Source organism: Gamsiella multidivaricata (genome assembly GCF_025024155.1).
Source record: "Gamsiella multidivaricata strain RSA 2152 chromosome Unknown BC939scaffold_30, whole genome shotgun sequence".
Classification (NCBI taxonomy): Eukaryota; Fungi; Mortierellomycota; class Mortierellomycetes; order Mortierellales; family Mortierellaceae; genus Gamsiella; species Gamsiella multidivaricata.
Window position 1 is genome coordinate 203,902 of NW_026251738.1, and position 23,766 is coordinate 227,667.

General features: G+C 47.1%; 8 protein-coding genes across 8 annotated transcripts; all 8 read right to left on the reverse strand.

The window, feature by feature from the left end:
- Positions 1 to 2,005: 2,005 nt before the first annotated feature.
- Positions 2,006 to 4,129, reverse strand: BC939DRAFT_476897 (uncharacterized protein; the record flags this gene model as incomplete). The annotated part of the gene is made up of 6 exons (XM_051558627.1): positions 2,006 to 2,236; positions 2,335 to 2,510; positions 2,875 to 3,157; positions 3,235 to 3,619; positions 3,736 to 3,895; positions 3,991 to 4,129. The coding sequence occupies 6 exons, from the start codon at positions 4,127 to 4,129 to the stop codon at positions 2,006 to 2,008; spliced, it is 1,374 nt and encodes a 457-aa protein (XP_051412535.1).
- Positions 4,130 to 4,586: 457 nt separating this feature from the next.
- On the reverse strand, positions 4,587 to 6,686 carry BC939DRAFT_502906 (uncharacterized protein; the record flags this gene model as incomplete). Its single annotated transcript, XM_051560345.1, has 8 exons — positions 4,587 to 4,817; positions 4,905 to 5,080; positions 5,178 to 5,199; positions 5,288 to 5,298; positions 5,393 to 5,672; positions 5,769 to 6,153; positions 6,265 to 6,424; positions 6,548 to 6,686. The coding sequence occupies 8 exons, from the start codon at positions 6,684 to 6,686 to the stop codon at positions 4,587 to 4,589; spliced, it is 1,404 nt and encodes a 467-aa protein (XP_051412536.1).
- An 856-nt stretch (positions 6,687 to 7,542) lies between these two features.
- On the reverse strand, positions 7,543 to 9,685 carry BC939DRAFT_502907 (uncharacterized protein; the record flags this gene model as incomplete). Its single annotated transcript, XM_051560346.1, has 8 exons — positions 7,543 to 7,737; positions 7,844 to 8,019; positions 8,105 to 8,126; positions 8,243 to 8,253; positions 8,367 to 8,586; positions 8,706 to 9,123; positions 9,240 to 9,399; positions 9,547 to 9,685. 8 exons carry the CDS (start codon positions 9,683 to 9,685, stop codon positions 7,543 to 7,545), a joined length of 1,341 nt encoding a protein of 446 aa, XP_051412537.1.
- A 1,714-nt stretch (positions 9,686 to 11,399) lies between these two features.
- BC939DRAFT_502908 (uncharacterized protein) lies at positions 11,400 to 11,787 on the reverse strand (the record flags this gene model as incomplete). Its single annotated transcript, XM_051560347.1, has 2 exons — positions 11,400 to 11,497; positions 11,649 to 11,787. The coding sequence occupies 2 exons, from the start codon at positions 11,785 to 11,787 to the stop codon at positions 11,400 to 11,402; spliced, it is 237 nt and encodes a 78-aa protein (XP_051412538.1).
- Positions 11,788 to 11,980: 193 nt separating this feature from the next.
- BC939DRAFT_528674 (uncharacterized protein) lies at positions 11,981 to 14,281 on the reverse strand. The gene is made up of 7 exons (XM_051561470.1): positions 14,024 to 14,281; positions 13,291 to 13,652; positions 12,894 to 13,173; positions 12,766 to 12,776; positions 12,641 to 12,662; positions 12,375 to 12,550; positions 11,981 to 12,246 (listed from the first exon to the last, which is right to left on the reverse strand). Exons 1-7 carry the CDS (start codon positions 14,160 to 14,162, stop codon positions 12,019 to 12,021), a joined length of 1,218 nt encoding a protein of 405 aa, XP_051412539.1. The 5' UTR covers positions 14,163 to 14,281; the 3' UTR covers positions 11,981 to 12,018.
- Positions 14,282 to 15,440: 1,159 nt separating this feature from the next.
- Positions 15,441 to 17,466, reverse strand: BC939DRAFT_450580 (uncharacterized protein). Its single transcript, XM_051555542.1, has 4 exons — positions 17,153 to 17,466; positions 16,895 to 17,054; positions 16,407 to 16,791; positions 15,441 to 16,303 (listed from the first exon to the last, which is right to left on the reverse strand). The coding sequence occupies exons 1-4, from the start codon at positions 17,331 to 17,333 to the stop codon at positions 15,791 to 15,793; spliced, it is 1,239 nt and encodes a 412-aa protein (XP_051412540.1). The 5' UTR covers positions 17,334 to 17,466; the 3' UTR covers positions 15,441 to 15,790.
- Positions 17,467 to 18,066: 600 nt separating this feature from the next.
- BC939DRAFT_450581 (uncharacterized protein) lies at positions 18,067 to 20,421 on the reverse strand. The gene is made up of 8 exons (XM_051555543.1): positions 20,185 to 20,421; positions 19,908 to 20,067; positions 19,434 to 19,818; positions 19,051 to 19,330; positions 18,937 to 18,947; positions 18,832 to 18,853; positions 18,564 to 18,739; positions 18,067 to 18,458 (listed from the first exon to the last, which is right to left on the reverse strand). The coding sequence occupies exons 1-8, from the start codon at positions 20,321 to 20,323 to the stop codon at positions 18,237 to 18,239; spliced, it is 1,395 nt and encodes a 464-aa protein (XP_051412541.1). The 5' UTR covers positions 20,324 to 20,421; the 3' UTR covers positions 18,067 to 18,236.
- Positions 20,422 to 20,623: 202 nt separating this feature from the next.
- On the reverse strand, positions 20,624 to 21,559 carry BC939DRAFT_450584 (uncharacterized protein). The gene has a single exon (XM_051555544.1). The coding sequence runs from the start codon at positions 21,455 to 21,457 to the stop codon at positions 20,975 to 20,977; it is 483 nt and encodes a 160-aa protein (XP_051412542.1). The 5' UTR covers positions 21,458 to 21,559; the 3' UTR covers positions 20,624 to 20,974.
- Positions 21,560 to 23,766: the final 2,207 nt, after the last annotated feature.

The window sequence follows — 23,766 nt, forward strand, 5'->3', positions numbered from 1 at the left end:
CTCTCGTGCTTCAGGCCTGCAAGTCCGTTGGTGACCTTTTACCCCTGCTGCATGGCCAATCGATACCCTGCCCACTTTAGTATGATGAGTTAAGCCGGGCTAGTATTCAACTGATTCTGCAACACCAATTCCAAATCCCCACACGAGAGCTTAGACCTGGCTGGCAGCGGTTCCATTGCCGGTCAAGGCGCCAGTGTGAATGAGAAATAATCGGCTCCTTCAGACTTTATCTTCTCAGATAACCAACTACTCTAGTCCTGTTTATGCGTGTGTCGTTCCATGGTGGTTGATTGGAGTCCTGGGTTGCAAGCAGTATAGAAGAATAGATGATAGCCTATTGATAAAATACGACGGATCCAAAGCTCTCAATTACGATGTCGCTTTAATCTGATAGTATTATTTTGGTGACAATTTGGAGCGCGTTATTTCGCACTCCACAGTACTGTGCCCTATTTATCTCGCTCCTCACCGTGTCTCCAAAAAAAAAAAAGCAGCAACGCAAGTCAACCATACAAAAGTCTCGGAAAATAGCCATCAAGGGACTAGGTTATCAAGCACTTCAATGATGTTAGTCATCCGGACGATTCCAACTATCTTTATACTATATGGAGCAGCAGCAAGACATTTCACTCTTGGAAGAAAGAAAGGAAAAGCTAAGGAGCACAGAGAGTACAGGAGTCAACAGCTCGGCTTTTTTACCTCTTCACAACCGACGCCAGGAAATTTTCTCAAAGACAGATCATATCGAATGACAGGACGAAATCGGTCACATAGTTCGGAGACGCCATCGATATGCTGCTGACAGTGTCGCTTTATATTGCCTGGCCATGATCGAGCGCAAAGACACCATGTATAGGGCGGAGCTGAAACAGCTCGCTGTCATGGATGCATCGTTGCGGCCTGTTGGAATGGTTATGGGGTCTGAGAATTAAGAAGCGATATCAATTATGTGTCAGAAGAATAAAGTTCAAATAGCGTATCTATGAGCCATTTAGCACGGACTGCCCCTTTGAATGACTTTGCGTATCCTAGAGAGTTGTTTAGCAAGGTTAATTCGTCATTCTCCACCGAGTGATATGCGACCCTTACAGGTCCTTGAATCTTACCATCGCTGATTAAAATAACTTGTCCATAACGCCAGGCTTCAAACATTTTCTCCTCCAAGAAGGCTTTGATGATGGTCTTTTGGCGTCGCGTCAATCAGGTCCCTCAGAACTTCGCCGTACGGAGACGGAAACCTGTAAAACTCTTTCATCGTCGGTTCTACTGCCTCAGGAACCCATTCGGTACTCCTGTAGGGAGCCTCTTTGTCCTCCTTGTGATGGTATCAGCGTTCGGGAGAACCGGTTATCGGGCAGCGTGATCATGCGGTACTGAACATAGTTTCACGACAGAAGGCAAATAATACTTAACATGCAAACGTATTTCCCAATAACAATACACATAAAAATTCCAAGACTCACGCTAGGCAAGTCTTTTGCATGAACGAGGTTCGCAGCTCCTCCATAACCGGATACCTTTCCGGACCCAAGGAAGACACTAGAAGATCAAATAGTTACAGATGCGATGGCATACCCAAGGGTTTGATTGCCTGTGCTTTCTCGAGAATGAGGTTGTTGAGACCCATTCTCCCAAAGAGCAACGCCAACGTAATTCATCCGATTCCTGCACTAGTGATCAAGACTGTCAGCTTTTTTAAAGCAGCCGGTCCCAATATTCTACTATCCCCCGAATTTCCGAGAGGGCGATTGGATTGTAAATGATATGAGGACAAAGAGAGGTGAAAGGTGCGAGGGGACCACCGAGCTTGAAAAACCATGTTTATTAGGCTCAAGTATTTACTCCATTCTGCCGTTGCGCATGAAACAAACGAGAGCCCGTATCGTCAACAGACAGGATGAAGTAGCACAGCAATTTGAATGGACGCTAAATCTTAGATTTTTAATGAGGCGAATTGCAGCAAGAATTTGCACAGCGATATTTTAGTCAGCATTGTATAACTCAGCTATGCAGCTACGGGCTGTTGTTCGTTAGAATGTTGCCGCTCTTGATGAAGCTCCAGCTCTCGTCTCCAGGATGGCTTTTGCGGCATGACAGGTCCCTGTCCACGGTTCTCTGCCAAAGGGAGAAAGCATGCTTGGGGCCGATAGGAAGCGGCCTTGAGAAATTGCTGTCGCTGGATAGATGCCGGGAGGATATTGAACACAAAGTAGCGAAGTATCTTGTCAGAGAAGCCCTAAATAAATACAAAGAGAAAAAGTGTTAGAATGCGCAAGTATCTATTTGTTATCGCACAGGTTACATGGTCGATTCCTCGCTCAGAGCAGCACTTACTTGGCCACATGTGAGTCGTCCAACAAGTCGACTGTTGTCAAATTGGGATTGCGCGTGAGGATAGCGTTGTTCGCGATAGTCCTTGAATGCCGCAGTGATTTCAGAGAGCTTTGTAGATCTCAAGTCGTATAGACAGTTTGACAAAATGACTGCATCTTGCATAGCATTGATGGCGCCTAGAGGGGATGGAAGACGAGATGATTAAGTTAGCTAAGTATTGATGTTGAGAGCAGAGCACCTGATTTGAGCGGTCATTGTTCCGAGGCAAGCATGGAATGCGCACCTTGACCAGCAGCTGGAAGCATCTTAGCATGTAAATATCAGAACGATGACACTGTTTAGATACGATATCATCAACATAGCTTGAAACGGCGAATATTAATGACTTAGATATTGATAGCAACTGTTGTACCTTATGGCATGCTACACAGTCGTAAGAGAAGAGTTGAGAAAAGAGAGGACTGTCATCAGTTCCAGTTGTTCAAATCGGCTCACTCTCGAAAATGGGCTATCGTAGCGTCAGGCGCGAGCTAGACTTACCATCGCCGATGAGCACCACTCGCCCATGGTGCCATGTCTCGAACATTTTCTCCTCCAAAAAGACTTTCGAAATGGATTCCTTGGGCGTGGCATCAATGAGGTCTTTCATCATTCCCCCAAGAGGACATGGGAACGCATAAAACTCTTTCAAGGAAGTTTCGAGCGCTTCAGGCGCGGCCCATTCTGCGTTCCGCAAATTCGGGTCTTTGACTGCATTTTCTTTTTCTTGCTGAACAACTAGGGACCAACACATTTGGTTATCTGTAACCGTAACCGCTGTGTACTAAAATTATTGATGTTCATAAGTTGTACACGAGCATCCAAAAGAATACTATCCACATCGCCCCTTTTTCAACTTACATTGAGGAGGTCTTTTCCAATGACCTGTGAAAACCTAGACACATCATCTTTAAGGAACGGATACTTTTCTGGATCCATGGCCTTAGTTAGTCCGACCGTACAGACCCATCCGTAGGTCAGATCCTGAGTATCGCTCTTGGGCAGTTGACCTTCGCCCTCCAGCTTCTTGAAAAGACTTTGCCGAACTCCTGAATACGCACCGTCGGCTCCTACGACAATGTCGCCCTGGTACTGCGAGTCATCAGAACACTTGACGACGACGTGATCCACGGTCTCTTCGATTGACACGACCTTCTTTCCTCTGAAAATCTTGTGCGCGGGAACACGGGAAACCATAAGTTCGTAAAGGCGAGGTCGAGCAAAGACAGCAGGCTGGTAGCCGGTCCTGAAGTGCACAAAGAAAATCCCCAAACGATATTGACCAGGGTACAAGGAAGTTAGAAAGGTGTCTGAAGCATAGACAGAGATCGTAAGTATTTTTATTCTCGGCAGACAACGTACATCTGTTCGTAGTCGGCCATGTTGATGTCGACGATCTTGTTCATCTGAAGGTCGTGTAATCCTATGCTTCTACATGGCTTCGAAATCTTTTTGACGTCTTCAAATAATCCGAGTTGCTCAAACACCGGTAGAATATTGGAATTGATAGACATAACAGACCCTATGATCCAAAAGCGACAGATTGACATGTATATTTATGGTTATGAGATAGCATCCTGACGGAAGCAAGCTGGGGGAGTGGCAAGGGAGTCGTACCCAAGGGTTTCACTGCCTGTGCTCTTTCGAGGATGAAATAGTTGACGCCTTGCTTTTCAAGGAGCAGCGCCAACATCACTCCTGCAAGTCCTGCACCGACGATGATGACTGTTAACCCGTTTGCATTTGATGACTCCATGGTCCTGATGTGGATGCTGCTTTACAGGGAGAAATGGAGAAAGTAGGGGATGGAGCAAGATAAGAACCAGTGGAAGTAGGGTTTGTATGGCGGACGAGAATTGACCGGTTCAACGTGATCAGTGCGCCCATACGTGTGGAATCATTCTTGTGGTCAATAGTTGCGACGGAGAGAGCCCAGTTCGCATGAGAATCACCAATATTTTTTTTATGCAGAGAGCATCTCCTGCATGATAGCACAGCATCAATCGATGACTCAAATTGCGGTTACGCAAATATTAATGAGCCATGAGCATTAAAAACGGGCGGGGACGAGCGCAGAAGAGCTTCGAGATAAAGAAAGCCAAGACGATGTAGGCCAGAAATATGAACTTGGTGCCAGTGAAAGATATCTTCAATGAAGTGTGCAAACCAAGAATAAGACATGAACAGACAAGCAAAAGTCATGCGATCTAACTTCATATAGCTGTAGGCCGTTCAAGAGCAGTTTGTCGTTCCCGCTTCTCGAGCTCGCGTTGTCGTCTCCAGGATGCCTTCTGCGGCAGGACCGGCCCTTGCCCGCGATTATCGACTAGTGGTAGAAAACACGCTTGCGGACGATAGCTTGCGACCTTCATGTACTTGCGTCTTTGGACAGACTCTGGCAGAACCTTGAATATCATATGGCGAAGGATCCTATCGGAAACGCTCTATGTTGGCATAAAAAAAACCTGGGCACATCAGCAAGCGTGGCATTATAGTTGTACTCTTGTATTCGGGCCCAGAAAAAGACTCACTTGGCCGCATGTGAGTTTTGCTACAAGCCGGCTGTTGTCAAATTGTGCTCTAGCGTGAGGGTAGCGTTGATCGCGATACTCCTTGAATGAAGCAATGATGTCTTCAAGCTTTGTGGATCTCAGGTCATACAGGCAATTAGCCAAGACAACCGCATCCTGCATTGCATTCACAGCACCTGACAGACAAATACAGATGAGTTGATGTTTAGCCCGAAAAGTCATTGTGCGGCGCGTAAACCGCTGCAATAATCGAGGATTGAAGATTGTGCACACCTTGTCCAGCAGCAGGAAGCATCTAAGGAGGACAGAGATAAGGTATCTACGTGTTAGCAGAGTGGGGGATGGATTATAACAGTAAATTGATCGAGCCACTGCCACTTTACCTTATGACATGCTATAACATCGATATGGGTGAGAATGAGAAATCATTAACCCTGGATACTCGGTTCTTAGTATTGTTTTGAAAGCCAATGTTTCTGACTGCTTACCATCGCCGATGAGAACAACTCGTCCATGGTACCACGTTTCCATGATTTTCTCTTCCAGGAAGACCTTGGATATGCATTCTTTGGGTGTCGCATCGATGATGTCCTTCATCGACCCGCCGAAAGGGCATGGGAAGTTGTAAAAGTCCTTCAGTGACGTCTCAACCGATTCCGGCGCCCATTCTGAGTTCCTGAATGCCAATTCTTTGCCCTCGCCTTCTTTTTTGTGTTGCATCACCAAAGCCCAGCAGATTTGATTATCAGGTACCGTAGCTGTTGTATACTAGAATCAATGAATACAGTGTTGCGGATGAGTATGCCGTTCTATTGACAGAGAAGGCTCAGCTCGATCGTCGACCCATCCCTGCTCCTCCCTCACATTAAACAGATCCTTTCCAAGGACTTGAGAAAACCTCGTTGCATTGTCCCTCAGGCAGGGGTATTTTTCTGGATCGATGGATTCGGTGGTTCCGACCGTGCAGACATATCCGATTGTCATGCCTTGCGTGTCACTCCGAGGTAGGGAACCCTCGCGTTCAAGTTTCTTGAAAAGACACTGTCGCACGCCTGAGTATGCGCCATCTGCTCCAACAAGGATGTCGCCTCGATATTGCGAGTTATCGGAGCAACTAATGAGAACATGGTCTTCGTTCTCCTCAAAAGATAGCACCTTCTTGCCTCTGAGGATCTTGTGAGAAGGGATTTGGGATATCAAAAGATTGTAAAGGCGCGGGCGGGCAAAGACAACAGGTTGGTAACCAGTTCTATTTTGAGAATGCGGTTAGCTATGTTGGCAAAATCATGAGCAACGCCAGTATATGATAACCACTCAGTCTTTGCTTTTCGCAGAAAAGGAGAAGGACCTGGAAACCTACAAGTCTTGGTAACTGCTCATGGCAAACTCGACTAATTCTTTCATATGAATATCGTGCAGTTTGATACTTTCACATGGCTTAGATATTTTCTTGATCTCCTCCAGTAGTCCTAATTGTTCGAACACTGGCATGATATTGGCATTCATGGACATGGCTGATCCTAGAAAGGGAATGTATAATAGGGCCAGTTACGGGCGGTGAAAGGGATGTCTTATAGGATTAGCTGTGCGTCTAACAAGGAGCGAAGCGCTAGCCTGAGCTTAAAACATGACACGAATCATACCCAAGGTTTTGACAGAATGTGCTCTTTCAAAGATGCAGTAGCTGATATCCAGTCTTTCAAGTAGTATCGCCAGCAGCACTCCACCAAGTCCAGCACCAACGATCATAACTGTGATCTCGTTTAAGGCTTCTTCCTCCATGGCGGAAATGCTTAAGGAAGAGAAAAAGTTGTCGGGATGTGAAGTTGGAAGAATTGTGTTTACAAGAACGGAAAGGAGGTTGATGGACCTGCAATGTGGTCTGCTAGATAGTTTTGTCATGCATCCTGAGAGCCAGGGTGAAGTGGAGTACAACAAGAAGAAATAAGGATCTTTGCGTACTATACATCTCTCCGCGGCATGAATCCGCCCCGGATGAGCTCACTTTGCGGTTCATATAACCACTATGGTAAAGAAAGATTTTGATTGAGATCTCGCTGAACAGCAGCTCACTATAACTGCAATTGTCTTCATACATACAACAATTTTTATTTCACAAAACGGCAAGCGCACAGCAACCAGCACAGTCTTTAAGTTGTCTTTATAGACAGCAAATGGGAAAAATCCTTGGGTGTCAGATGATTAGATGCACGACAGCCCCTTCCGCACCATCTCCATATCAAGTCTTCAGTAGTAGCGCAAACTACTTTCCTACGCTTGAAGCAATAAACCACGTCTAAACACACAAGGCCCATGCATGATCATGTTCGTTTGTGGAAATTGATGTCCGCTTTGTACAGGAAAAAGGGTTCAACAAGCATCTAAGGTTAATCGTGATGATTTCGAAAACATAATTTAGATCCTGGACGTCTGGGTTGTAGGTAATGCGGCGTCAATAGAGTCGATGAGTTGCGTGTGCTATTAGAGTCCTCTTAGATGTTTGTAGTGTGACAGAGCAGTAGGTCGAAAAAACTGCAGGATATTCTCGAAGGTCGGCTCAATTGATACAGACTATATTTGGATTCGTAGCTTCGTACTAGGTTGTGTAGGCCTGCAATTGAATGCATACAGATTCACTTCAATGCTCTACTTCCTCATGTTGCCTTCTTCTGGAGGACTTCTGGGGCAGAAGCGGCCCCTCGCCACGATTCTCAATCAGTGGAAGAAAGCTGATCTGAGGGCGATACGACGCGGTCTTCAATGAACTTTGTCGCTGGAACGAGTCTGGTAACCATTTGAATACGACCTGGCGGATAAATGACTCCATCATACTCTATAAATTAACACATGATGAGAACTTGAAAACCCTCCAGCCCACCGACCTATCATGCACATCGTTTTTCAACACACTGAAATGCGTTCTTAGAATACACACGCACCTGACCACAAGTGAGTTTTGCAACCAGCCTACTACTTTCGAACTGGGCTTTAGCGTGAGGGTAGCGCTGCTCACGATAGTCCTGAAAGGCCTCAGTAATGTCTGACAACCTTGTCGCCCTCATATCATACAAGCAATTGGCCAATATCACAGCGTCTTCCATCGCATTGACAGCACCTACTCAAGGAAGAATATACATTATTAAACATCACTGAAAGAATTATTTGTTCGTTTATGTAAATTTCAGACTGCCTGTACGAACCTTGACCGGCAGCGGGCAACATCTGATAGTAGAACGAAAACAAAAATTGGATACAATTAGCATCACATCTAATAGCATTGAACTTATTGGGTACCGTAAGTCGCAGCTAGAAGGTTATTATGCGACACGCGCCTTTACCTTATGGCATGCTTTCAATAAGAACAAGAGTTGAAAAGAGTAGATTGTCGATGTTAGTTTATTTTGATTTCGCGTCCCATATAACGAAGTAAAAATCATAGCGGTTGGCCTATCTTATCATCACCAATGAGGACTACTCTTCCGTGGTGCCATGTTTCGAACATCTTTTCTTCTAAAAAGACCTTGGATATGGATTCTCTGGGCGTTGCCTGAATCAAATCCTTCATCACTCCACCTAAAGGAGACGGAAGTGCGTAAAATTCTTTCAACGATGTTTCAACCGTCTCTGGAGCCCACTCCGAGTTCCTGGAAGCCGCTTCTTCACCTTTACCATCCTTGATATGCTGCTTACTTAGTGTCCAGCAGATCCGATTATCAGGGATAGTGGCCATGCGGTACGATAATGCAGAGGAAAACGATAGACACCTTGTTCTTAGACACGCTCTAGTAGGGCGCAATTTACCCAGGAGTAGTGCTTCGAATCCACTTTGCTTACACTGAGCAGGTCTCTTCCAACGACCTGTGAGAACGTCGTTGCTTTATTCTGCAGGAAAGGATACTTCTCGGGGTCCATGGGCTTGGTCGTTCCGACTGTACAGACATAGCCCACCTTCATGCTCTCCATGTCGCTCTGCGGCAGTATGTCCTCGTGCTCCATTCGCTTGTATAAGCTCTGGCGAACTCCAGAATAGGCGCCATCAGCACCCACAACGATGTCGCCCTGGTACTGCGATTTGTCAGCGCAGCTGATCATTATGCTGTCTTCGGTCTCTTCGATCGAAAGAACCCTCTTTCCTCTGAGGATCTTATGAGATGGGATGCGTGAGACCAGAAGTTCATAAAATTGAGGTCGGGAAAATACGAGCGGCTGGTAACCAGTCCTAGGCATAGGAAAGTTGAACAAAAAGAATAAAAATCAAGGGAAAGGCAGCAATCAGTTAAAATAAAACACGATATAAGAAGACTACTTACTTGATAAAAGGTTGACAAGACCTACATTCTTTTGTAATCAAGTATGCCCATATCGGCGATCTTGTTCATCGGAATATCGTACAGCCCGATGGTTTCGCATGGTTTCGATATCCTTTCGATTTCCTCGAGTAATCCCAGTTGCTCGAGCACCGGCATAATGTTGGCAGATATGGACATCACCGACCCTAGATGTGGAAATGGGAAGGTGTTAAATTGCAGTAATGGGGTTGAAAGGTGCATCCTTCTTCATATAGCAGGCAGGCAGCGGCATGGATTGTATATGTCTGTGTGAATGGAGGCGGTCGATGTAAAGATACACCATCGAGATATACCTAAAGGCTTGACCATCTGCGCTCTCTCTAAAATTGAATAGCTGATACCTTGCCGCTCCAGTAACAGCGCGAGCAGCACTCCAGCAAGTCCGGCCCCGACTATCATGACCGATAGCTCTTTGGTGTCTGTTGTCTCCATGACTATTTATGGGTGATCCAGTAGTGGAGAAGGCGCAAGACAGTGGAGAAGGCACAAGGCAGTAGAGAAGAGCGAAGATTGAATGAAGAGGGGAAAAAAGGATGGGGAACATCTAGCCAAGCCAAGACTATTTGTTCCGCCTGTATTAACCTGTCCCCGAATTTCGTTGTACCTGGGAGGTCAATTATTTTAAGGTTGTGCAGCAATTACACAAGGTTCATTCCTGTGCTGTCTGTATTACTGCATGAGCCGACAACAGAAATCCTGCTCCACGGCTTGAAAATATCACCTCCAGCGCTATTTCTACCTTCGAGACAACTCTGGCGCATACTGATGGACCGGTCAATCATCTCTATGACCGAGTTTGACGAGCATATCCCACTCACCGCGAATAACCAAAGATTTATAGATACCACGATAATGTATGAAATGGCCGAGGGAGCTTGAGTTCTTACGCCGCCCCTTTCGATAAAACTAGTGCGTTGCAAAAAAGATTAACTAGCGATATAAGGCGGACATGGAGAAATAGACGCTATACATCCTGAGCTTGGTGATGACTGATTTGACCTGCATTGTCCACTGGCTCGAGTTGATGTCTCCAGGATGTCTTCTGAGGCTGGACCGGTCCCAGGCTACGATTCTCATTAGCGGTAGGAAAATGACCTGAGGTCAGTAGGACATGGGTTTCGGTGTCCTCTATCATGACATGGATTATGGGAGGACTTTGAACGTAAAGAAATGCAGTGTTCTACCCCAGTTGCCCTATGTGGAGCGTGGATGTATCTGCTCCAGTATTGATGGTCCTTCCTTCGACATTGCTTTTGATTCCCTGCTATCCTAGGTCATTGAAATGTCACTTACCTATCCACTGAGTAGTTTTGAGGGGTGCTGTCTGGGTTTTTGCGTAAGGGCAGCGTATTCACGATAGCCTTGAAAGGCGGCAGTTATATCCGATAGTGTTTTGGATCTCAAGTCAAAGGGTCCGCGACAAAAAGTGCCAGCGCAAATAATTTACAATAAAAATTTTCAACTCATTCAGCTTCATTCTCCATGTGAGGGATTGTTTTCACGTACGCTAGGAACAGAGCCAGAGCACTCACTCATGCACATGCAATGCCAATCAGAATGGCCATGGGAGTCGTCATGATGAGGAGACTGATGGAGAGGATGAGGAGGACGAAGATTTCTGGACGGCATGCAGTCCAGTGATTTTCGTAGAAACTTACGCTAAGCAGGCCTTTTCCAACATGTTGAACGTACGACGTCGCGTCCTCTTTCAAAACTGGATACTTTGTGTATCCATGGGCTCGGTTCCATATCCCCCGTATCGTTCTTCGGTAGAAGATCTTCGCTTTCGAGCTTCTTGTAAAGGCTTTGTCGAACTGCCGAATAGGCACTGTCAGCACCAATAACAATGTCGCCCTGGTATTGGGAGTTGTCGGCGCAGCTGATCACTACACCGTCTTCGGTCTCCTCGATTGATAGACTTGGAGGGGACTACAGACTGGTAACCCGTCCTTGACACGGATAACCAGGAAGGATACGTGATTAGTGTAAAAACAAATAAAAAGTCTGTTGAGTATATCACCCTGAGATAGACAGACAGGTAGTACGACCCGCAGCGAGCGCTTTCTTAACCTATTAGTGTCCTTACATATCTTTCATACCCCTCATATCGATATTAGCGATATTGCTCCTCTCAATATCATAGGTCCTAAATCGGACATCCCTTAGATATTGCCTGAATTTCTTCGAGGAGACCCAGCTTCTCAAACGCAGGCAAGATGTTCGCAGACATATACAGTGCTGCACCTACATGTCCAATGTAAAGCATAAAAAATGTTAACCGTAGGTAAATATCAAGCGCATGGTTGCACTCTTTGCCAGTTGGCTCATGATGAGCGGTGTGGTGAAGCACTCCGTAGTCTGAATGAACATAAAAGGGCCAAGGGCTACAACTTACCTAAAAGTCCAACTGCCTGTGATCTTTCAAGGATAGTGTAGTTGATTCCTAGCTTTTCTATAAATGGCGCTAGCATCACTCCCGACAGCCCAGCGCCGACGATCAAAACTGAGAGATCCTTGAAAGCTGCCGCTTCCATGATGATACAAGTTTAAGTTACCGAGGAGCTGGTGGAGAGTATGGAAAGGAGAAAATATGGGCGAGAAGATAACGCGGAGGAGAGGTAAGAGAGTTGCGAACTGTGAAGAGAGGCAATTATTTTATGTAGCGCTAAGTTCATTCCTGTGCTTTTCTGATATGTATTTGTACGTATACAGCAGCTTTTATTCGCTCTTCATATGATATGGGCATTTCGGTGGTAGGCTTGTATTCATGGAGACGCAGACTGAGTGGTCTCCCCCTGTCTCTGGTCTTCCAGTTCCTTTTCTCGTCTCCAGGACCGTTTCTGCGGCATTACTGGTCCCTGACCGCGATTTTGGACATAGGGTAGGAAGCAAACTTGAGGGCGGTAGGATGCGGTCTTCAGTAGGTTCTGTCGACGGACTGATTCTGGAAGCCAGACAAACAGGATTTGGCGTAGAAATCTCTCGAACATACCCTGCATGTAACGCATTATCGAGTAGTTGGGCATTTGTGAACGGTGTGTGTGAATGATCTGTCCATATTGCGGGTAATGGTGTTGTTGTAAATGAAAAAAAAAAAAAAAAAAATATCGAAAAAACTTACCTGGTCGCATGTAAGTTTCGCTGCGAGACGACTGCTCTCCACTTGGGCCTTTGCAAAGGGATACCGTTGCTCGTGGTAGACACTGAATGCAGATTTGATGTCCGCCTGTCTCGTCGATTTCAGGTCATACAGGCAGTTGGCCAAGATGACGGCGTCCTGCATCGCATTCATGGCGCCTAGAGAGCGATTAGTCGGTTAGGTTGGCTCATGCTAGACCAATAGGTCGCCATCTGTTCAAGAGCCTCGGGTGCCACGAGTCTACATACCTTGGCCAGCAGCCGGGAGCATCTAGGGTAGGAAGAGTCATGAATAAATCGTTAGCGACAGATAAAACTGTAAGAAAATGCAACCTTGACATTATACAATGCAATGCATTGACTGGATGCTGTACCTTATGGCATGCTGAGTAAACAGGAGTGATGGGAGTGGGAAAAGTAACATTAGTAGTCTACCTTCTATTCAAGCTTCTCCCTATACGATGTCCCTGTAGTTAGTGCTGACGCAGCCACTGCGCCTTACCATCGCCAAGGAGCACCACTCTGCCGTGATGCCATGTCTCGAACAGCTTTTCTTCCAAGAAGACCTTCGAGACGAGCTCCCGAGGGGTTGCGTCGATTATGTCCTTCATTGTTCCTCCAAATGGGCATGGCAGGTTGTAAAACTCTTTCAGCGAGGTCTCGACTGTCTCTGGAGCCCACTCTGAGTTACGAAACGCCAGATCATTGCCTTCTCCATCATTTATGTGCTGCTTGCTAAGGGTCCAGCAAATCCTGTAGCTGTTGACTGTCGTCATGCGGTACTAGAGCCATGCAGAGATGTAGAGTTAAATAACAAAGACGCACCTCTGTGTCAATTTTGAAATACATTGATAGAATTTTGTCGCTTACACTGAGCAGGTCCCTTCCCTTCCAATGACCTGACAAAATTTCGTCGTCCCGTCCTTCAGCAACGGGATTTTCTCAGGATCCATAGGGTTGGTGGTTCCAACTGTACAGACGAATCCGACGTTCATGCTCACCGTGTCACTATTGGGCAACTGACCCTCACTTTGCAGTTTCTTGTAAAGACTTTGTCGAACACCAGAATAGGCACCGTCGGCTCCAACTACGATATCCCCAAAGTACCGCGTACCGTCAGAGCAGTTAATAAGCGCATGGTCCTCAGTCTCTTCGACCGATAGCACCTTCTTGCCCACTGAGTATCTTATGGGGTGGGATCTGCGAAAGCATGAGGTCGTAGAATCGAGCTCGCGGGAAAAAAAGTGGGTGGTAACCGGTCCTAGACGAGAGTGGAGAAGGCTTTAGAGACAAATTACGATAATAAACTAGCACGCGAATGGAATGCTTGATCAGGACGAACATCCTTAGCAAAAATCCTCACATCTCTCTATAGTCATGCATGCCGATATCGGCGATTTTATTCATATTGATATCAAAGAGTTCGGTGATCACGCATGGCTTCGATATTTTCTCAATTTCTTCGAGAAGGCCTATCTATTCAAATACTGACAGGACGTTTGCATTTAGAACCATGACGGACCCTAAAAGGCGAAGACAGTGTAGCATGTGGCGTTCAGAATCTGCTCCAAGGACTAGGCACGCCTCAAACACGGCCGTCTCGGCTGTGGTAATACAAGAGACACAGCGTACCCAGCGGCTTAACAGTTTTAGCCCTCTCAAAGATTGTGTAGCTGATTCCTAATTTCTCAAGCAGCAATCCCAGCATCACTCCGCCTAGTCCAGCACCAACGATAATGACCGACAAATCTTTCAAGTCTGTCGAATCCATAATGATTTAAAAAGGGTCATTGTGTCGAAAAACGTGCGCTTTAACACGAAGGGCGAATAAAGTAGAAGGAAGGAGCGGAAGGCGAAAGTGAGAAAGAAAAGAAATTTGACCACCCGAGAAAAATTGCTGGACACAAATCCGCAAGATCCTGCACGCCCCATGACAGTTTGCAGTTACACAACGAGGAGTGCCCGAGAGGAATGATATGAGATAAAGGATGGATAGGCGACCATAGACTATTGTTGTCCTTGATCATTGAAATTTGATACTATCATGAACATTCCATGTGCAAAAGGTAAGTGTTTGAGTTGCACTACATGATCTGCGACTTCAGCATCAACATCGGGGATACCTCACTTACACTGAGCATGTCTTTGCCCACAGCCTAGACAAATGACGTTGTCCCTTGTTCAAGGGCTGGGTGATTTTCTAGATACAGAGGTGAAGTAGTTCCAACAGTGTTGATGTATTCGACGACCATGCTCTCCATGTCACTCTGTGACAGCAGACCATCCTTCTCCAGTGTCATATAGAGACACTAGCGCATGTGTGAATAGGCGCCGTCGGCCCTACAACGATGTCACTCTTGTTGTCGGAGCAGTTGATGAGGACATGATCGTCGACCTCTTCGATCGACAGGGCCTTCTTTCCCTTAAGAACCTTGTGCGCCAGGAGATGAGATACCAGGAGCTCATAGGGTCGTGCTCGTCCAAAAAAAGATAGGCGGATATCCGGCCCTGCGACAGCAGGGACATAAATGTGTGAAGGACAGAACAGGTATTAGCAGAAAAACTGAGATATGAACGATCGATGGCGCTGCAGACAGCTCGTGTCGAATGCGAAAACAGCGACTTATATCCGCTCATAATCGCGCCATGAGCTTCTCCATTCGGGTATCATATACATCCAAGCTTTCGCACACCTTCGATATCTCTCTGACATTCTGACATCCAGCAGTCTGAGCTGTTCAAACACCGGCAAGATGTTAGCGTTTAGAGACATAACGGACCCTATGCATGGATACCACGCAACTTTGACCTATTTTTCTTTCGGGGTAATAACAGGGACCGGCATCCACATGCATTGGTTCGATAGATATAAACGACACAGAATTGTTGGGAGCCTTTTGCCACAGCAGCACAGCAGTTGAGTTGACTTTTAGCTTTACCCATCTATGTTGGAAGGTTGGAAAGGGTTGGATAGGGATCAGGCTGAGTAAGCGATACGGTGAAGGACAAGGAGAAATAGCATAGTGTTAAAAAAGAAGCAGCTCGAAGGTTCTTAGTACGACTGATGTTTATTAAATCTTAGTGAGGCATGTGTGGTATATGGGCTGCTTATTCCTGCGTCTCTAAACAGTTATCACTCCAGCGATTGGTGCGCCTTGTTCTTTCTCCTTCAGACCTTTCTTAGAGGGCTTTTGTGGCATTACATCGCCTGTGCCACGCCTAGTAATATATGGCAAGAAGCTAGCCTGGGGTCTGTATGCTCCCGATTTGACAAAACCTCTCATTCTGACCCAGTCTGGCAGGTAGTTGAACACAACTTGGCGCATCATCCTCTCGCTCCATTTCTGTAAGCATAGAGATGCTATATTAGCTACCGTCAAAAGCATTTATAGAGGCAAGTCATGAAAGAAAGTAGCGCTTTACCTGGCCAGTCATTAGCTTGGAGACCAACTTGCTATTAATGTACTGGTACTTTGCATGGGGATAACGCTGAGTGCGATAGTCCAGAAACGCTGCTTCAATCGCCTCCTGAGTGGTTGATTCGAGATCATAGATAACATTAGCCAAAACGACCGCGTCCTGCATGGCATTTACGGCACCCTGGCCAGCACTCAGCAGCATCTTGTGGCAAGCATCGCCAGCCAATGCTGTGCGTCCGTAATGCCATGTCTCAAACAACTTTTCCTCGAGATACACCTTCGAGATCAAGTCCTTGGGGGTTGCGTCCATGAGGTCGCCTAAAGTGCCACCGATGGGCACACGGCAGTCTCGGAACAGTGCGAGCGAGCTCTCGATCGATTCCGGGCCCCATTCAGAGTTGCGGAATTGCTGCTCCTTGGACTCAGTCTCGCTTGTGAGCTGCAAACTGGCGCCCCAGCAGATACGGTTGTCAGGGATAGTGAGGGTGCCCCACTATTTGCGTAGCGTCAGATAAAACAAAAGGTTGTCAGCTTTTTTTGGCTGCAAAAGTAAATGAAGCGTATTATTAGGCACTGGAAACGAGGAAAATACTTACGCTCATAAGCTGGCCACCAATGACCTGCGAAAAGTTCACGGTAGATTCCCTCAACGCAGGGTACTTCTCGGGATCTACTGGATCGGTGACGCCAACCGTGGTAACGAATGATGGGGCAAGGCTTTCATTGTCTGATTTTGGCAGTACATTCTTGGCTAACATCTTCTTGTACAATGCCTGCCGCACGCTAGAGTAGGCGCCATCGGCTCCAATGAGAATGTCGCCATGGTACTGAGACCCGTCATTGCAACGGATCATGACACCCAGATGGTTCTGCTCGAGGGCGAGGACTTTTCTGTTCATGAAGACCTTTTCGGCAGGGACACGATCAAACATCACCTCGTAGAGTCGAGGACGCGCAAAGATGAATGTGTCGTATCCGGTGCTATGCAATAGATGGGACAACGATTTTAGCGATTTTAGTGTGTGATTGTAGATTTCAATGATATTAAAGACAGCATGAAAAGGACGTGACAGAGTATACATACAATTCTTTGTATTCCCTCATCGTCATACTGCCAATGTTCTTCATGTTGCCATCATAGAGCTTCTGCTCATAGACTGGTAAGGAGATCCTTTCAATCTCCTCGAGCAAACCGAGCTGCTCGAAGACAGGCAAGATGTTCGCACCAAGCGAAAGCGCGGACCCTTTTACGCATAGCAAATATGAACATTTTAATTAGTCGTCCAATAGCACAGCAACGACACCGTGGAGAGCAAGAGACATGTAGCGCCGAGTATCTTACCCAGTGGCCGAATTTTAGCAGCACGCTCAAAGATTTGGTAAGGAATGTCGGCTTTCTCCAGGAGGAGGGCGAGCATAAGACCCGCGAGACCGGCACCAACGATCAAGACATGGGGTTTACCATTTGGAGTGGCGGGCCGTTTGGAGAGGTCGGGTTGCTCAGTAATGTCTAGTGTCGACATTGGAATGCGGAAGTCAAGGATGAGATGAGGAATGAGATGAGGAATGAGATGGCGAAGAGGGGGACGGACAGAAGTCGAAGAAGAAGGGTGTGAGAAAGCGTTTTTTTTTTTCCAAAAGGTCGCTTCATTTTCCCATAACTTGGTTGATTGTGACCACAATTCAATCGGGGCGAGTTTATATCTGCACCTATGCATTGTACCCTGCTAGTTCATGCGAAGAGCCATGGCTGAGCGCCAACCAGGAACACTTTTGAACTTCATCCATACGGAAGTTAAACATGGTCGTATTATTCGAACGTAATAAACTGCATCCCAAAAGAGGGACCTCATTATTGAGTAGTATACACTCGCCATTCCAAGGTCACTGATTCCTCTCTCATTCTTTCATCGCTCAGTCCCGTTTCTTCTCTTCCTCATTCGCTTACCGGCTCAACAAGTGGGTAATCGATGGAATGCTTGCTGGGGTCGCAAGAGAAACACTTGTTTGTTCACTTTGGATCGATCCGATCCCATATGAATGCAGTGCTGTGCTACCATGAGGCAAAATTGAGCCGCTCTGCGGGCCAGAGCGAGGAGTGAGCCCTAATCTTGTCTTCTCTTGAGAATGGGAACGAGCATGAATAGAACATTCGCCTGATGTTGATCAAGAAACAACCCGTCCTCCTTTTAACACTGACAGAGCAGCAAATAATACACAGCAGAATAGCAATAAACGAACCATAAATGAACTTTGCCTAAACTTCTATTTATTTATGCATGATACGCATCGACCGTGAGGGAGAGGATCGAGTGTCGATTTGCATTATCGGGAGCGCAGGGCGTGCAATGCTCTCATTTTATTTACGAATAGGTGCTTGAAGACATGCCCCTACACTCTCCTTAAAAACAATGTCTTTTAACGCCTCATATCGCCTCAGTGTGCTGTCCGTGAACATTCGCCTTCTGTTCCTGAGCTGCTCGTTTAGAGGGGGTTTGCGGGAGAACAGGTCCTGTTCCCCGATTCTCGATCAGCGGCAAGAACACTGCCTGGGGACGGTACGACGCAGCCTTTGTAAACGATCGCGTGGAAACCCATGTCGGGAGGTGCTGGAATACCAACCAGCGGACTAAGCGGTCAAGCCATTGCTACTCATGTTGTTCGAAATTTAAGAACACATTGAGTGGCAGCTCCCGGGGTTCCATCGCGATGAGAAGAGCATAGCTGCTACTGCATTTGACCCTTCGACATACCTGGCCAGACATGAGCCTTGACATGAACTTGCTGGCAGCAACGTCAGCTTTCGCGCGTGGATAGCGCTGTCCCCGATATGATTGGAAGGCAGCTTCGATATTTTCCTGAGTCGGTACGCCCATGTCGTAGATACAATTTGCCAAGACCGCGGCGTCCTGCATGGCATTCATAGCGCCTATTGTTTTTAATAATCAAATGTGAGGAGTTGGGCTTCGTGGGAACCTGAATCTTGCGGAATCACGCATGGATGACGATGAGCTGGGCTACCTTGGCCACCATGAGGAAGCATCTAAGAAGGAAAAGTGAGCCTGTTAGCGAGATAGTCCAGCATATCTTTGGCCCATCGAAAGCATAAGCAACTCGTTTGTTTACCTTGTGGCACGCTTCAAAGTGGACAAATAAAAAAGTGTTAGTAAATTATTTGCCCTAGAATATCAACCATGAAAACCATTAAGGCTGCTCTATATATGCCTTGCGCCTCCATACCATCGCCGATCAATACTGTCCGTCCATGGCACCAGGTCTCAAAAAGCTTTTCTTCCAAATACACCGTTGAAATGCCCTCTTTGGGCGTTGCGTCAAAGATATCGCCCATAGTGCCTCCCAAATTGCTAGGCGAGTCATAGTAGCGTTTGAGGATTGTCTCGCTGGATTCAGATTCCCACTTCGAGTTACGGAAGTGCTGGTCCTCAGCTTGGGTGCTCGAAGTGAACTGAAGTGACAAGGCCCAGCCAATACGGTTTCCTGGGATTGTAGTGACGCTCCACTGTATTTTATAATGAATATGAGACGCTTATCAGCGCGTGCTTGAGAGTACACTCGAATCCATCACAGCAATGTAAAACAGGAAAAGTCCATTGTCAATTTACCGCTGAGCTGTCATTATCCACGGTTTGAATAAAATGCGTCGCATTATGTTCCAATTCTGGATACCGATCTGTCGGCATTGGTGAGGTGACGCCCACAACGCACAAATATCCTATCGCCATCTTTTCAGTATCGGATTTAGGGAGTTTATGTTCCTTCTCCAGTTCCTGGTACAGGTTCTGGCGGACGCTGCTGTAGGCGCCATCGGCTCCGACAACAATATGACCCCTGTAGGCAGAACTGTCCGAGCAATGGATGACAACATCGTCCATGGTGGTTTCCGTCCGGAGGACTCGCTTCCCGAAGAGGATCTTGTCTGCAGGCACCTTGGAGAGCAGAATCGTGTAGAGGTCAGGTCGGGAAAAGACAATCCCATCATATCCGGTGCTGTTTCGAGGGAGTTTCGCGAATGAGTAATCACGGAGTGCCATTAGCACAATAGCATATGGTACTAAAAATGAGGCAAGTGTTTTTACATTTCTTTGTAGCCCTTGACAGCGATGGTACCCAGATTGACTTTATCTACGTCGAACAACTTGATCTCCTCGTGGATCTTGGAGATGTTCATGACCTCATCGAGTATTCCGAGCTGCTCCACAAGCGACAGAATATTCGCATTGAACGCCAGAACAGAGCCTAGATGAAGGTACGAAAGAATCGATACAAATACGTTGTCGTCAGGTACAGTCATTAAATACGTTTGAGGGTCTTCTCGATTGCAGTTTTGTCAATATGGTGTTGAGGATTCCGTACCAAGGGGCTTAATGGTCGATGCACGCTCGAAGATACGATACGGAATATTGATTTTCTCGAGCAACAGCGCTAGCACCAGCCCGCCGAGTCCTGCACCTACAATAAGCACAGTTAGAGGTTCCGGTGTTGCCTTAGACATCTTGTGCTGAGAAAAAAGTCAATGAGGGGGATTTGGAACGAGTAGGATGAACGATGGGATGAGATGAATGTAATCTGCCAGTTTATCACCAAAGCGGATAAACCCGCGCATGCTTCAAAAACTATGAGGCCTAACCTGTACGACGACCGTACCTGTTTTCTGTGTTTGTTGCACAGGCAATCCTATGAACAAGGCACTTTTTATTGCTCGATCCCATGGGAGTGCTGTTGTTTCCTCAAGAATATAGTTTTTTGTACGCGATGCAGGCATTCTTCAGTACCTTTTCTCGCTCCAGGTCAAAAGCTCCATGTATACCATGTTCGTTAAAAACTATCTCGCTCAACTTTCTTTTTGTGCTCGACCGTGTACACATATCAAATACGACTTTATTTCGAGCGCTACCGTTCGTACTAATAACGGGCGGCTGCCGCTCCTTGCCGCACTCATTCACTCTCTCTGTCCGACCACCTTCCCCCGAGCGCATCTCAGTCTCAAACTCCCCCTCCTTATCTTCTTTATCCTCCATACCCGCTTGTCCCTGACCATGTGGTATCTCGTAGAGCCCGAAACCGAGCCACAGGTACCTCAACCTTTTCAACCTCCTCAAACGATCCACCAGTTGTTGCTCAGCCTCCGTCAGGGGCTCCATCATCACGCCAGCATAACCGTCATCTTCGTACGCTGCGTAAAGCTCTCGACCGGGTGGAACAAATACTCTATCCATATAAGATAAGAACGCCTCTTGGTCCCTAATCGACTCTCCAGAGTTCGAGTAGACATTCGTCGGGTACCAGCCGCAGTAGTCTGCTTGAGCGGGAGAGGTATGATTCCCACATGATGATCATACCGATCTGCGCGTCGTCGTAACGTCTCTTGCGCGATCGGTCGGGCATCCAAGGTCTGCATCACACGCTGAACTCCCCGCCTACTCTTAACGCCCTCAACCAGAATCCAAAGTTCCTCGAGCATAGTAGCACAGTGCCATTGTCTTTCAGACCATGCGTAAGGAAATAAATGACCGTCTGGGAACCTTGCCTGGCGTAGATGTATGCATCGACGCAGAAGCGTGTGTGTCAGTATAATGAGATCGATATCCGTGGATGAGTTGTCGGAACAAACTGACGGCACAGACATGGAGGACGGAGACGCAGGTGATAGGGGCCGGTAACAAGCGTTCAATCGGTTGGAGCCCTGTCCGGATATGTGCTGCTGTAGCCACTGGAATCGAGACAGGCCTGGTGGCGTGTTCAGATCAGCACCAGAGTCCGTGCGAGAGTATTCCGAGTCTGTATTTGAGCCGTTATCCGATGCATTTCCTCCTTGACCCAAGTTGGTTGATCCGTGCATATCGCTCAGACTCCAGTTGTCGTCGGTTACATTAAAGTCGAGCACCTCCAGCGTTGCCTGGTGCAGCCTCAATGCTTTGAGGACCTGTGGTATAAAGTATTCCTGGCCTGCGCGGAACAGTTTCAATCCAGCATTATTTACAGGGCTGTAGTAGTCACTATTGCGAGCCCTAGTGTTCGTCAAGTGCTCCTCGTCGTTATATGGGCTACTCCTGCCTTTACCAGCCATATAATGGGTATCTTGAGTGGATACCCCAGAATCACTTTGATTGCGGGGCCCAAGCGCACGGATCAGCAGCGCCGTATCACCGGCCATGACCTTGGAGTCACGAATACTCAACTTTTTCAGTTTTGGGCAGTATCTGTCGATCTCGTATCTTATCCAGGGAATCACCCGCGTATTGTCGACACCGCTTGTGACCATCCAATGCTCTAATTCTGGAAAGTGAAGAAACAGCGATGGCTCAAGGGCATTGATTGACTTTATCTGCGCATGAGTAGCCAGTTGGGGGCCAGTTAGGACTTTTGGACCAGTTTGTGTCGAGCTGCTTCGCCCGAAAACGATTCCGTTGTATAAATTAGCATTGTTGCCATTCGATCCTACGGCAGAGCTCTGGATTGTTTTTGGTATGCGCAAGATGTTGCAAAACGCCTCGTGTCGACGTTGGCTGAAGAGCGTTGTCAGGGAAATGGCCAGAAATCGGACTCCGCGATGTTGGAATGTCGATAGTCTAGCGGCTGTTCGTCATATCCATATTCGTCGCCTTCGTCAATAAAGGCGCAGTCTCGCAACTGCAGTTTCACCAAATGCGGGGTAGCTTCAAGCATGCGGCAAAGTCGTGTTCGAGAGATTGCCCAAAAGCCGGCGTCAAGGTGTACGAGGCGGCTCGACGGGATATACATCCAGGCTTGAATAAAATTGCGAGGAGGACTTGATAGAGTATGCTGAGGATCGACATGTGTCGGAGCATACCTTGGTCTGAACATTTGTGCAATGTCCAAGAGATACGGCAGCATCCCATTGCACTCGTGTACGCCTGAACTAGTTAAACAAGCCTTACAGCACGGTCCCTGCCACGACAGCTCTTCTAATAACATCCAGTTCCTCTTGATAAGCTCCCTAGATATCAACAGACAGCGTTTGATGGTCATGTCAGGCTCCCTACTAGCATATCTGAAAGGCGTGCTCAGGATCCTCTGCAAGGATATGGCCAGACTGCAAGGCATCTGGCAGCCTTGGGTCACTCCACTCACGGCTCGCATCTTCCAGGAAACTCAGATCTCCTCTGTTTTGATGCCAGCTCATTCTTCTGGAATCAATTGACAGTCTTTCCACTTGGTTGACGCTGCTGTTATTGAATAGCTGCAGCGCGATGGGGCTATCAATCCCTTCAAGCCTACGAACCAGCTCACCGTAGTTCGCGATATCAACCCCAAAGTGGTAAAGCTGCATCCTCTCAAATAGTTCACTCTCTTCTGATTGGACCAACGCGTGGTTGGACATTGCTTCGAGGTAATGCGTCCAAAATGGGTGTGTACTGCTCCGCAATCACTTGGCAGGCGCGATTAACGATCTGTGCCTCAGTGACTTTGAGTTTAGGCAGTTCTAACGCAAATAGCGATAAAGCTGGATCGAATGCAGAGTTATCTTCGTCCAGGATAATCCCAAGTTCTAGCGCCGACGTGTGGATCATGCCTTGGTGCTTCAATATTTTGGCCCACTCAGCGCGCAGACTGTCGACAAGCTGCGAACGCTGTGGGAGAGCAGGCTGCTTCCGATAGCGTAATACCATCATCTTGAGCTTTTCATAGCGCATGCTCTCGGCCCCATACTTGCGCACCTCTTTCAAAAGACAATTCTCAATTCTGAGTAGCCTGGAATGATCTTGGTTCTTCCGTACAGTATATGTTTCATGGTTGAGAATTGACTCGTCGAGCTGGACGCGGTGTTCACCCCAGAGCTCCAGATCCCACTTGTGGTGAGGCTCCAGCACCTGCCTCGGGTATGGGTTCACCAGGGACGTGTAGGTAAACTTCCCCGTCGTCGGTAGTGCTGAAATCATTTCTTGCGTATACGTGATCGTGCGATGGGGATTG

What these genes read in the sequence shown, in the direction of transcription:
- BC939DRAFT_528674 (XM_051561470.1), bottom strand. Translation starts at nt 14,162, where the DNA reads ATGGATTCGACAGACTTGAAAGATTTGTCGGTCATTATCGTTGGTGCT. An exon ending in TAAAACTGTTAAGCCGCTGG is followed by an intron (nt 13,653 to 14,023) that starts GTACGCTGTGTC and finishes ACTCTCGTCTAG; the next exon opens with GACCGGTTACCACCCACTTT. An exon ending in GGACGACGAAATTTTGTCAG is followed by an intron (nt 13,174 to 13,290) that starts GTCATTGGAAGG and finishes GCATGGCTCTAG; the next exon opens with TACCGCATGACGACAGTCAA.
- BC939DRAFT_450580 (XM_051555542.1), bottom strand. Translation starts at nt 17,333, where the DNA reads ATGTCGACACTAGACATTACTGAGCAACCCGACCTCTCCAAACGGCCC. An exon ending in ATGAGGGAATACAAAGAATT is followed by an intron (nt 16,792 to 16,894) that starts GTATGTATACTC and finishes TCTATTGCATAG; the next exon opens with CACCGGATACGACACATTCA. An exon ending in TTGGTGGCCAGCTTATGAGC is followed by an intron (nt 16,304 to 16,406) that starts GTAAGTATTTTC and finishes CTACGCAAATAG; the next exon opens with TGGGGCACCCTCACTATCCC.
- BC939DRAFT_450581 (XM_051555543.1), bottom strand. Translation starts at nt 20,323, where the DNA reads ATGTCTAAGGCAACACCGGAACCTCTAACTGTGCTTATTGTAGGTGCA. An exon ending in ATCGACCATTAAGCCCCTTG is followed by an intron (nt 20,068 to 20,184) that starts GTACGGAATCCT and finishes ACCTTCATCTAG; the next exon opens with GCTCTGTTCTGGCGTTCAAT. An exon ending in CAAGGCTCATGTCTGGCCAG is followed by an intron (nt 18,459 to 18,563) that starts GTATGTCGAAGG and finishes CAACATGAGTAG; the next exon opens with CAATGGCTTGACCGCTTAGT.
- BC939DRAFT_450584 (XM_051555544.1), bottom strand. Translation starts at nt 21,457, where the DNA reads ATGTCTGTGCCGTCAGTTTGTTCCGACAACTCATCCACGGATATCGAT.